At 39.6% G+C, this 13,037-nt stretch overlaps 1 protein-coding gene across 25 annotated transcripts in view; it reads left to right on the top strand.

The window, feature by feature from the left end:
* Positions 1-13,037, top strand: part of LOC136432507 (neurexin-1-like) — a 217,832-nt gene that overhangs the window by 64,136 nt on the left and 140,659 nt on the right. For 15 of the 25 annotated variants that reach the window (XM_066423836.1, XM_066423835.1, XM_066423833.1 and 12 more), the window contains 5 exons: positions 6,613-6,724; positions 7,194-7,887; positions 9,226-9,249; positions 9,519-9,539; positions 10,192-10,212. In XM_066423836.1, the coding sequence (XP_066279933.1) occupies positions 6,707-6,724; positions 7,194-7,887; positions 9,226-9,249; positions 9,519-9,539; positions 10,192-10,212 (778 nt within the window). In that variant the 5' untranslated portion in view covers positions 6,613-6,706. The remainder of the gene's footprint in view (positions 1-6,612; positions 6,725-7,193; positions 7,888-9,225; positions 9,250-9,518; positions 9,540-10,191; positions 10,213-13,037) is intronic. The other 10 variants (XM_066423855.1, XM_066423852.1, XM_066423848.1 and 7 more) reach the window with 5 other exon arrangements.

Raw genomic sequence — 13,037 nt, 5'->3', positions numbered from 1 at the left:
CACTCTGCAGAGATTGTAATAGCTTCTGAAAAATTGATGATGTTGGATTTCCTGTAGGTATGGGCTGCGACAGCCATACTGAATAGTACTGTATCAAAAGGGAGGGTCCACAACCTGAAACATGGGTGGGGCTTATTTTTACATCAGTGCTTATGTGTTCCCTTTAAAATCCTGGTATACAGAAGTTGAGTAAAGAAGAAGAATCTATGATAATAATTCCTTTCAGAAAAGGTATTACAGCATGGTTTTGTAGCTGTAAATAGCTTTGTTAAACCCCAAACATCTCGTTGTGAAAAGTACTGTGTTGTGTCCGATACAGCAGGTGTGATTGACAGGTTACATTGTCGGAGAGGAAACTGATTGACGTAATAATGACTAAGAACTTGCCGCAGACGGAGCACCTTTCAGGGGTTTGTTAGCAATCTTTTTTGTGCCTTATTGAATAAAGGAAGGGCGTAGTGTTGTTGTTTTGTGGTGGGAAGTTGGGGAGGGTGTGTGCGGGGGTTGACACAGTTTTGTGTGCCCGCCTGTTTAAACTGTGTAAGCAGGGTGCAGGTTAAATAAATACTGCTACAGCCATGTTTGTCCAGAATGCCACTCTGGCATGTCCTTTCACTACCTTAGGTATGTGCTTGTCATAGCGCTGAGAAAAACATGGACGTACAATCATATTTAACTCTAACTTTAGATACTATAACGTAGCATTTTTGAGGCAGTAGGGGTTGTTATCCATGGTATTGGAAGGTGAAGCCCAACCCTCTCCTTCCACCGCCTTTAGTTTTGAGGAAAGTCATGTAAAGTGCACTACATCGGTGGCATGTCCGGGGATTCAAACATATGATTTTAATCCAAACATCCTTACCATTATGCCAACACGACAAAATCACAATGTGAAAATAAGTGACAAAACATATACGAAATAAAAACGCAGTTTGGAAACAAACTCCATTTTTTTTTCGCAGTCACAATCAGAGACCCGCGAACAAAATCTTTTAAAATTTCATTAATAATTTCTGTTGAAAGACTTGCACTGTATTTCTTCCATTATGGGATCAGTGGTTTGATCTCATTAGCAAAGTGTGAATTTGCGTCAGTCTCTCGGATTACGCATCGTCCAGATTGTATCATCGATCGATTCTATGGTCGCTATTATGCCCCCCTTTCTCTGTTAGCACAAGGGACCCACAGTGGTTTAAGCAGCATTTCTCTTCTTGCAATCATTGAACAATTATTTGTTAGTCTTTCTATTTGGAACTGGTTGACTTTCAACGTGGTTTGATCATAACAGCACATAACCTTTCCATGACATTTACAATGTTATGTCATCTATTGAATGCATGTTTATTCTACAACAATGTAGAGCGTAGTAGAAAGTACTTAACTCACATTTATGACCTCAAGGGTTTTGACATCCTATAAGAAGCATGCTCGAGCTTGTTGCCAATTGGATCAAGGAGAATAGGTCGCAAAAATTGGTGTTTCAATTTGGGAGGCTTAGAAATTATGGTGAAAGGGCAGTAGAGAGGTCCTAGCTATTGCAGTCTCTGTATCCTCACAATACCCTAGCGCCATTAACAATTTATCTCCGGCATGAATAATCTATTAATAATATTTGTGTTACGTGTCCATCTGTTTTCATAATTTGTCGTTGTGCATCAAAAGCTCTGTATTTTAGTGGACAGTTGAGCATTGGGTGTGAAATCTTGCACAATGGGCACTGTAGAATTTTACTTATTACCTTTGTGTAAAGGGATTTGGTGTAGGGTTGACTGTAGTATGCTATACACTGTGCATGCCTGTAGCAGTATATGTTTTTTTCTCACTTTTACTAATAAAACTAAAAATTCTGTTGCAAGATTTTCAAAAAGGATTGAATAATTTGTAACTCAGTGACCATGGAATCTATTCAGCTCCAATTTGATTTTTGTTTGCACAATTACTAACATTGCTTATTAAGGTCATGTCAATATATGTGAAAAGTAGTTTTCCATGATCAATCAAATCTTTTTAATCCATATGCGACAGAAGGGATGTCAAGGAAATTGAAATGATAAGTATATAGGAGTGCTTGGCAAATATTATCTCAGCCTTTCAGTTTGAAGCAGTTCCTATATGCTGAAATAGACAAATTCATGGAAGGTTTATCAAAATGTAAATTTTGGTGGTTGATTTTGTTCCCTTTGGGTTTGAGGACACTGCTTTTGAGTAATTTTACTAAGAGTAGTTTTGAAATTTGTAATTTTAGTCTTGTCAGGGATAAGATTTTTTCTGATGCCTACAATATGGATGTAGGACTGGAATTGTGACAGGAATTTAACATAAATGCAGATCTAGATGGAAGTTGTGTGCTCTTCTTTGAAACCAAAATAATCTATATCTTATGTTTTCTTAATTTGAAATTTTCAAAATTTTTAATATACATGTATTAATAATTGCCATTTCACATGATGCATTGTGCAACTTTGCAGCCATGCAAGTGTTTGTCAAAGCTAATACCCTTCTTGTGCCGAAACAAGGAGAGAAGAACGATAAAGTTAAACGTGTAGAGCACTGATTAATGTTCCCCGGAAAAGCCTCCTACGCAGCTTAACACTGCCTGAACCTTCCACGGACTCCAGGGAGGGGTGTGGCAAGGACGTGCAGATTTCTGAGAAATAAAGAGGTGTGTCACGTCAGGGTGTGGCTTTGTGGCCACAGACTTCCGGTCCGCAATTGCGATCAATCACGCAAACTCTCTCAACTGTTCCACGATATTAGGAGAAAAGTTCCGCTCGGAAGGGACGGACCACGGATGATTGTGAGGAGGGGTGGGGGGGCGGATGTAAGATAGTCTCATAGCCTTTTTGAGGCAGTAGGGGCAGTGGGTTGCTATCCACTGTGTCAAGGGCACATCTTCTCTCCTTTCACTGCCTTTTACTTCCCCAACTGAAGCCAAGTACCTAGTTTTACCCCTGGGTGGAGTGAGGAAATTCAAATAAAGTGCCTTTCCTGAGGACACAACATCTAGTCAGGAACGGCGGAATCGCCTGGAATCAAACCCGTAACATCTTGATCTCGCATCTGCTAGTCTAGCTACTCAGCCATTCAATGCCAGAGTTTGATGTAGGGGTGTTTTTGAATGGTCGACATGCCATGAGGTCAAAATGTCACATGGACAATTGCTTGTGAGCGCACAGAATGCCAGGTGACAAAAGAATTGTTGCTCAACCGAGGCTAAAGCAAATAATGAGGCGTGAAATTTGAGACTTGTTAAAATTGTTGGCATGATTGTAATATTTTGGGGAAAAATGTCGGCTATTTCTGTAACTTGAAGTTGGTATTTTTGCAAAAATGTACAAATTGCACACTTATTCAAGCTTCGGGAGATGGAGATTGTAACAGTTTTTGACAGAGCATGGATTCATCAACAGTAGGGGGCTTTCTTAAAGAAAAGGGTCACGTTCTATCTTTTTTACAAGCCATTAATCACCCAAGAAAGGATAGCAATTGTTCAAAAGAGGATTAAGAGAATTCTGTGACCAAACTAAAGACTCTGAGGTGTTATAGGCAACATCGAGGTACAACCGTTTCTGTTCCCTTCCGGTCCTTTTCTCTTTGTGGGACTAATCCCCTTGACATTGTATCATTGCTCAAAGAATATTACAATGGTCTTCAAGCTAGAATGATAAATTACTTATATCTAGAAGCCAAGGTGTAGAAAAGTTTGAATCATAAAACCTTACTAACAGTCCTCTCTTCTCCATTTTTAGCCACAGTGAATATAGAATGTTGTCATTGAATTTTTCCTTTTGAAAGACAAAAGAGCCGTTTGGTATTCATGTCACTGGGAGCTGAAATCCCCACTCCCATCAGGTAACCTGTTTCATTAAAGAATTGCCCTATCATCAGTGGACGGTATATCTATGACTCAATTACAAGCACATACATGTATACAAACCGTTGATAATTCATGATTAAAACCCAATCCGCACCTCAGCATTGAAAATTACATTGTTTGTTATCTTTGTTTGTAAATTTGTTTTCATTTGGACACTGAGTAAAATGAGAGAATCTGCAAATGAAACTGTCATCTCTAGATTTTTCTCTGATGTTACTATGGCGGTATTCAACATTGGTTTTTAAATTTTTACCTCCATTAAAAATGGAGGTGTAGCTTTTGGGCACTGTTTGTGCATCATATATTTTGTCCTGGTCATGCTGTGGTCTAACTTGATTTTTCGGTGACAGGTTATGAGCTTTTGACGTAAGGAAAAAGTGGTGTAGGTTTGGGTTCCCTAGCAGCTTGATAGGGGCATTTTTGTTAAAATGTTTCAAGGAGGATGACTGATTTAAGGGACGACAGATTCTTGACTTTGCTAATATTTCTACACAATGATTGACAACTTGACATACAGTTTGTAGGTTTGTTGACATCTAACACATGCATTGTCCTTAATGATGTGTGTGAGATTGGACCAGGTGTGAACAGCGTACCTTTGTGTCTTCGCATTCCTTATCACTCCCGTTTTAATTCAATTACTTATTTCTGATGAAAGCAAGTCGTTCATTTGTAAGAACCCTTTATTTCTGCTATTTCACCAGTCTTTGTGTGCCTGCCAGCTACAACTCATTGTGTTAGATAAAGGTGTAGATAACTTGATTTGTCACTTGCTGGGGTAAGCAAGCCCTGTTTTTAGATTGGGACGTATTCTGGGTCCATGGTAGTGTTTGTCAAAAAGTGATGAAAGGGTTTCAAGGGTCCAAGTTTGACATTGAACGCTATCATGGCTGAAAAGCGCAAGAAGTGATGTGTTTTTTGTGAAAAATTGATTTTGGACTTGAACCTTACTTCTGGGTATGCTTCTGCTTTGAATGTGATGCACCTCTTTGTCCCAGATTGACCTTAAGTGTAATATGTTCTGTGGCCGGTGTTGATAATTTTGCTTCACGCAATAGGTTCTAGTGAAAATCACAGAATTTTAATTATAATTGGCTTGATCATAGGTACCAAATGGCTTTCTCTTTCCAACAATATCTGTCATTTTTGTGTCTAAACTGATGGGTTTGATAAAAATGCTATTTTTACAGTACAAAATACATCAAATAGTAGCAAGCAATCTGAGTTGACAGTGGTCATAATCCTTCCTTTCGTTCCCCATTGGGCATCTTTTCCCCTAAGAGCATTTAAATTATCTCTATCTGAACTAAACATACCATCATATGATAATTGTATTGCTTAATGAATGTTCCAAGGTTCCAAAATATCATAATCATATTGCAATGTAGATTATACCAGATAAACCTCACCGGTATAGAATTCCGTGCCTGTTTATTCATGTAAGCCCTGTACCATGTGTTTATGGGCACTGAAGCTGAATCCAAGGGATGTCCGTTATAGCATCTGTGATAACCCCATTAGCCATTGCAAGGTCAACCATACAATGATTTCAGTCAATACTGTTTTGCATATTCAGGAAGCTTTAAGTGTAAAGCAGGTGACCTTAGACTGAGTGTACTACTAAGTGCACTGCTAAGTTAATACAGGAAATGACACATTGACTGCATATCAACATATTAAGATGATTATTCTATTATGTTTAAAGAGACAAATATATATGCTGCGTGTAGGATGTGACTGATCATACATTTATGAGTCATATGATATGATAATAAGAAAATTTGTTTGAATAAGGGTTGGTTTGGCAGATATTTTTGTTGGTTCTACCAAAAAACGGTAAAACTTTAAATCAGATGATATTATTCCTAGCTCTGGGACAATGACAGCGCTGAGACAAAATTAGACCGGTTTCGACTTCATTCGTCTTTATCAAGAAACAAAAGATGATAGTTTCCACAGGAATTAGCCCTGCCAATATCATAATGGAAAGAAATCGCCAGGGGAAAGCTACTTTTGTGGGATCATCTCTTTTCATAATTTCTCCAAAGTGCGATTTCCCAGAATCGAACAGAGGGAAGGATATACGCTTTACATAATTGTGATGATATATTCAGTCTTCTTTTCAACTTGGTACAGAGATGCATGTTTGCGAACTGCATCTTTGCAAATTTGCTGGCCAGCGTTTGTGTGATGAAGAGATTAAATCCTTTGGCACGTTAATGTTGCCTGTATGGAAGGTTGGTAATTGTAGTCTATGTAATTCGGAACTTGCTCCATTGATGGTGTATTTCGGATGTTCATCAGACAGGATCTGACGATCTGCGGCTCCTCCTCAGGCTTTCAGCCAGCCTCTAATCAGGACGGGAAGTAAAGCTCAATTGCCCGCAGGGTTATCAATATTTGATGAGACAGAGCTCTCGGATTTTAGCAATTTGTGCGAGAGGACGGATAACATCCTTCACGGCCCCGTCCCGCGTAGCCATTGGTACGCAAAACGTGACGATAGTTCGCCTGCTCCCTCGGTTCACCGAGAACGTCAATCAAAATTCATGTTTCTTTCCCCGCTGACCAGTTTTCTATGCAGTCTTGACTTCTTGAATGTGCAAACTTTGTTTCAATTTCTTCCCATTTCTGAATTTCTGTACATTTTGTTCACTTTTGGTGATCATTTCTGTCTTGAAGTTCCGGTTTGTGCTACCATTTTTTCTGGCTCAAGCTGTGGTTTTACCTTTCAGGCAGACCAGTTCCAATTTCTGCCTGAGATGAGGTCTGAGACTCACAGAAGCCAGTGAGAGCGCTGACCTACGACCTTGATTCGGGAGCCTGGGGATGACTAATGGTACAGAGGTGATAAGCATGTTCCTTTTCGGAAAATTGCTTTGGGACAAGCTGCGGGTCATTTGTGGCACAGTTCTGTCAAACAGGGATAAAGGAACGGGGCTCACTTGAAATGATGCCATTGTGTGCCGTAGAGAAAATAGGACAATGATTTCCCTGCCTGTTGTATTTAATAATAGACTTTGCCTAGGTATAGGTGGATAGGACTGTGGTGAGCATGATTTATACATAGGATGAGGTAATGATTATCTGTCTATATACCTGTCCATGTTTAATGTAAACCACAAGTGTAGCCAGAGTAAAGAATTTGAGATTGTTATATGGTACATATGTTACATGTTGTTTTCTTGATAAGATATGCAAATCTGTTTGATAATGACTGTCACTTTTATTTGTATGACAGGTTTGGGGTATACACTATGTTCAGGATTGAATCTGTGTAATGTGAATTACGTGATGTATTCTTATTCTCTTCAAGATGGCTGCACGGATACTTGCGTTTCTCGGATTCGTGCTGCTAAAGTTGGCCCTCGGACTTGACTTCGATGGCTCAAAAAACTCCCACGCTCGCTACTCCAACTGGAATGCCAGCAGTAAGGGAACTCTCAGCTTTGAGTTTAGGACCACCCAGGACAGAGCTCTGCTCATGTACATGGACGATGGTGGTCAACACGACTTTATTGAGCTGATTCTCTTAGATGGTAAATTGCGACTCAGAAATAAGATTGAGGACGACAACCCGGTCAAAATTGATCTAGATACTGGAAGCAAACTGAACGATAACCAGTGGCACTCAGTAGAAATTGTGAGAAACTATAAAATGACAACCCTTTCTGTGGACGGGAAAACAAAAACGGGAACGTCAGACGGGAAGAAGAACACCTTAGTCAGCGAGAGCGACGTGTTCTTCGGGGGTATCCCCCTGGAGGTCGATCTGAACGACCTCTCCCTACCCTCCGCCATGTTTGAACCACGTTTCACGGGCTCGATTCGAAACATTCGGTTTGGAAACGATGAGCCCAAGCTGATCTCCAGCCAGGGAACGAAGGAGGTTCGTTACATGTGCGCAGATAGCAGTCCCTGTAAGAATGGTGGGAAGTGCATAGATGGGAATACAAAACTGACCTGTGATTGTACAGGGACAGGGTATGAGGGAGACACCTGCAGCAAAGGTAAGTGTGCCCGCTTCTGTGTCCTTATTTGACTTTTTCAAGTATTTCCTATTCCATCTGTAAATTATAGCTTACCGGGCAGAATATGTGTGGGGCCTTGTCGACATGAATGCCAATAAAACTGTGCTGTGTCACAAAGGTGCCGAACCTGTACCATGCGCCACCTGTGAGAATGCCAAGGAAAGAGGCACAACGAAGGCTATGAAATTGTTTCACACCCAACATTTGCTCCCTGCTTTTGATCCAGATAGGTTCTAAGCCTTGCAGCAAAAAGAAATTCAATCATAGGCGTTTGCGAAAGTACCAACGATATCAGTACGAACAAGCTGAAAAATAGAAGATGCAAAGATAGGGCTACCTGGGTAAGGTCCTGGTGACATAGAAGAATGGGCCCTCATGCATATAACTGATATGCTTTGGGCTATTCTAGGCACAAGCAAAGCCCTATAGAATTTTTTTCCATCTCCAACAGTTTCATTTCATATTCCTGGGCATTCCTGATAATGTCTCTGTTTTATTTATGAATTCTTTGCCTTCCCTGTTGTGTTTTATTGTCTTAAAAATCACTTCTTCAAATTATAGTCAATTTGGGCAAAAGACTGTATATTTAGGAGATACTGGATACTTCCAAGGCCAATTTTTATGTACTAAAAATGTTCCTATTATATTAGCAATAACAGTTATTTTGAAAGTCTACTTTTTCTTATCCCTTGGCTTGCAAATGGCTAAATCATAGTCCCTTGGTTAAACGATAATTCCAAGGCTGTCATCAGTTTTCAGGTTTTAAGCTCAGATTCCCCCCCATGCTGAAATCCTATCCCATCCTCTTCGCTCTGCTCACAAGCTGCATTGGCATTCAGGGTCTCCCCTACACACCATGAAATCCTTCTTTCTGTCACCATACCTTTGTGCACGATCAGATTTTAATTTATACGAGCCTCAGTGCAGAAATGAGTTGGCAGCTCGACCCGTGGGCAGCGTAAGACGAATGTTCCCTCCATGCCCCATTGGTCGTGATGGAACCTGAAATGAGATATGATATCTGTTAATTGAATATCTATATGAATTTTTGTTGTGCTTTCCATGAAAAGCTATAACCGTTCTCACGTTATCAATTTTAACTATTTTGCTCTCTAGAAAGCCTCCAGGGTAATGGTTTCATTCATTTTCTTATCATGATGTTGTATCCCTTGTGAATATTAGATGAAGCTAGTCCACTGTATATATAGTTATGACTTCTTTTGAGACAAATCTTTGGTCGTAATTGCCACCCGGCAACTCTTTGTCTCGGTGCTTATTCACTGCTAAAACCGCCTCTCTCTTCTCTTGTCTCCTCAGAGATCAAAGCAATTGACGTGGAAGGTATGTACCCCCTTGTTTCCCACACTTACACCCACTGGCGATCTGACACCATGTTCATTTCACATTGTGATTGTTTCCACGGGTATCTGGGTACTGTGTGGAGACGGGTGATGTGTAGGTCGGGGTGGGAAGGCATCAGACATTTTGCATTCCTACCTCCTAGTAGCCTCTCTACATTTAGTACAATGTAGAAGATTCTCCAGTTTGGTTTGCCGACTTTAAAAGCCAATACACATATTTTAATGTTTAATTTGTTTTCTTTCCCCAAGCGGTCATGTTAGCTGATGGAGGTATGCAGGCCAATGTTTGCGTGTTTGCTTTTGTCTTCCACTGATTAATGAAGTGACATTATTAGAGGCACCAGCAGCTGTTAAATAACTCTCCTAAAACATGGCTGCAACGTAGGGCCTTCGCTGTTCAAGATCCTGGGACTTACAGACCTTTACATGTTTCCGTTTCTTGTTTCTTATTTTTGTGCCTCAGTTTTGTTGCACATCCTGTTATTTGCAAACCATGGTAACGCTTCCATTCACTTTCACCACACCGATGTTCCCGACTATTTAAAGTCCTGGCAGTCACCCCTCCTTCTGTCTTTACCACCTCTTAGTTCTTAGCGCTTTCCTATTTCTTAAGCACAACCCACTGTTTATAAAATTATAGCTAAGGCACAGAAAAAAAATCGTAGAGAACTTTAGCCTGAAAACTTTTGGAAACTCTTTTGCTGCTTTTGAATTCCCGATGAGTAAGTAGATACTTAGCATTCCTCGAGGAAGGCTCGGGAAAGATGAAGTATCGATTCCCAATCTGGTTTAAAATGACGAGAAAATGTCTTGGCGTAGAAGAGTTACTGTCCTACATTGCGTTGCATGATTGATGCTATGCTAATGCATGAGTAATGTTCTGATGTGTGCTCTCCCCTCCCCATTTTTCCTAATGATAAAGCATACTATCAGCCCATGCCAGGTATGTAGCATGTCTAAACCTTTTGCTTCATTCTCACAATTTTGCTTTTGCTTTGGTGAGATTACACAGCTTGTGCTTTTGCTGATTTATTGACTGTGATTATATTATACTAATGTTCTATTCAGTGATGTTTCTTGATTCTTTCAATATTGTCAATATTACCTGATTCCACCTTGGGAAATGAATGTCGGGGATAACTTTTTTTTTCCACACACTGGGTTACAACAAGCCCTAAATGCGCCTGTGTCTGACATATTTGACACTTTCCACTTGAATCTGAACACTCCTTCATTCACGCACTGTGGTCCCAAAGATAATGGAACGTCCAGCGAACAAATGGCGTTGGGAAGGAAGCCCATTTACAATATTGAATATCCTATCTGGAGAGGGAAATGGTTTTAGGACTAAATTGTTCCATAAATGCTTTTTCAGTAATATCCATTGGTACATATTATAACTCTGACCAATACTGATGGTGGTATTAAGCATTTGTAGGATCTGTCCATACTTGGTTAAGTTGGCCTTCAAACTAAATAGCACTTGAAATACCACCAATATATCTGTCAACGTGTACAATATTACAAGAGTGCATTACAAGAAATCACATAAAAGTTTTAGACGGCTGTACATGTAATAAAAGTCTTGGTTGAGTAATAGTTTAGAGGACAACTATTTTACAATAATTGTCTTAAAATGTAAAGATGTTCTTCGTATCTAAGTCTTCACCAGTTTTTAAACTATTTTAGTTGATAACAAATCAGTAAGGGGGAATTAGTTACTATTTGTAATATAGAATGACTTGATATATATCATAGCAGTCAGGAATGTGCGTTAGCAGAATTGGAAGTGTAACGTCAAAGCTGAGCTTTTCAATACTTTCAAACATGGACATACCCAACCTGGCATAGAGCTTTAGCCAGTGTTCTCTACATCTTTGTCAGGAAGGTAAATGAAGTTGTCTGAGTTGCGCCAGGCTGATGTGAAAAATCGTGGTCAGTTCAGCAAGCAGACTGGCTTATTTCACGGCTTTGGGTTTCAAGCATTGGGCCAGTATTCAAACTCAGGGTTTTGCTAGTAATAACTGTGGCAGACATACACTCAGGAATGGGATGTCTGTTGGGAATAAAACCGGTAGTAGTCTCAATTGAATCTTCAAAAAGTTGTAAGAATGGGTGGAAGGGTTGAGGTGGTAGATATGTTTTAATGATACAAGATGATTATGGGTGAGCTTAGAAATAAGACACTGGCATAGATTTTTAGTTCTTTTAATGTTTTTCTTACGGTAAGTTTTACGGAAGAAACGAGTGAGTCATCCAGCTTTGTAAGGGTTAAAGTTATGTATGGGATTGACATACATGTAAATTTAAGCACAATTTACATACTTAAACATGGGGTATTAGCAGAGGGATTAAGTAACAATAGCTTCAGCACCAAGGACAGGACCAATGATAGAACTTTGAGTTATTAATCAAGTGATATACATATTCAATTCAATTTGAAAACAGAAGCTATTAGTTACAATTTAGATTGTCTTTTTCTTAATTATCTTTAAGGCTGTTAACTTTTATGGCACAGCATGCACCATGAGGTAGCCAAGCATATGTACATAGCAACATCACATAGCTATATTCCACATTTTCATAGCAGGACATCAGGCATTCTGAATGCTTCTTGTACCGGCACCAAGCATAAAATTGAGTGGTCGCCATCTTGAGCTACACATAGTTCGTAAATCATGATGAAGTGTCTGTATAGAGTAGAGTGAGCTGAGATCAATGTAGTCTTACCTCAGTAGTGACGTCAGCATAAAGCTCGCCCGAGGCACCCACCCCGCATCTCAAGGCCCCTCCTCAGAGAACGCACGTACGACAGATACATGTGTATGCTGGTGAAATCCTCATTATCGATCCAAGGAGAACACATCCATCATCTTAGCAAGATCAATTCAAGCACGGTCCACCTACTTCTTTCAGGAATTCCACATTTCGATGACCACTCCCTCCCTCCCCTCGATTGAGAAAAGAATGAAATTTGTCATCAGCTGATTAGTTTTTGATGAGCAAAAGGGGCGATGTTGTTGTTGCTTATTGAGAAAAGTGACCCATTCTTGATTGGAGGCTTGCAGGATGGGATTATTTGTTGGTGGAAAAGAAATCATAATGGTTTAAAGATTTTCTACTCCAATTGCTGTTGAAACTGAAACAAAATGAATCTGTTTAAAATGAGAAATAGAAAAAGTTAACATTCAAGATATGAGGTTTGTATCTGGGTGGTATGATATATCGTATATGTCTTGAGTTTATCCTCAAAAATGTTTTAAGGTGCTTTTTTTGGATTGTAATAAATCTGTAGTTGCTAAGAAGTAGATAGCCCCTTGAAGTGATCAATTTTGGAACAATCTTACTTTTTATCCTCTGCAAGTTAGTCCTGATAGGAGTTTTTACGCCAGTATTTTGGATCAGAAACATTTCTTAGGATTGCAATCTTGTTGCAGAGGCTAAAGTTAATCGTAGACAAAATCTGAGAACACATTTTCCTATTTTAGTAGTAGAGATAAAATCCCCAGAATTGTTATGATCAATTGGGCTTCAGAACTTCCTTTGTGTGGAGCATTGTTTTCCGATAACGTACTATTCTAGACGAGAATCATAGCAGGCTTACTCTAGATTATGCCAAAAATATGTCTATAAAAACAATATTTCAAGGGGAATGACATGGGAGAGAGAGGGGGAGGGTCACTACATACCTACCTGGTTCTCAACGTGTACAAGACTTTCTTATAATAAACCATCTAGTGCGGGCTGGGTGGGTGTTGTGAAAACATT

Source organism: Branchiostoma lanceolatum, chromosome 4 (genome assembly GCF_035083965.1).
Source record: "Branchiostoma lanceolatum isolate klBraLanc5 chromosome 4, klBraLanc5.hap2, whole genome shotgun sequence".
In the NCBI taxonomy this organism is placed as follows: Eukaryota; Metazoa; Chordata; class Leptocardii; order Amphioxiformes; family Branchiostomatidae; genus Branchiostoma; species Branchiostoma lanceolatum.
Note: the sequence above shows the minus strand (reverse complement) of the source record. Positions and strands in the feature narration are given on the sequence as shown.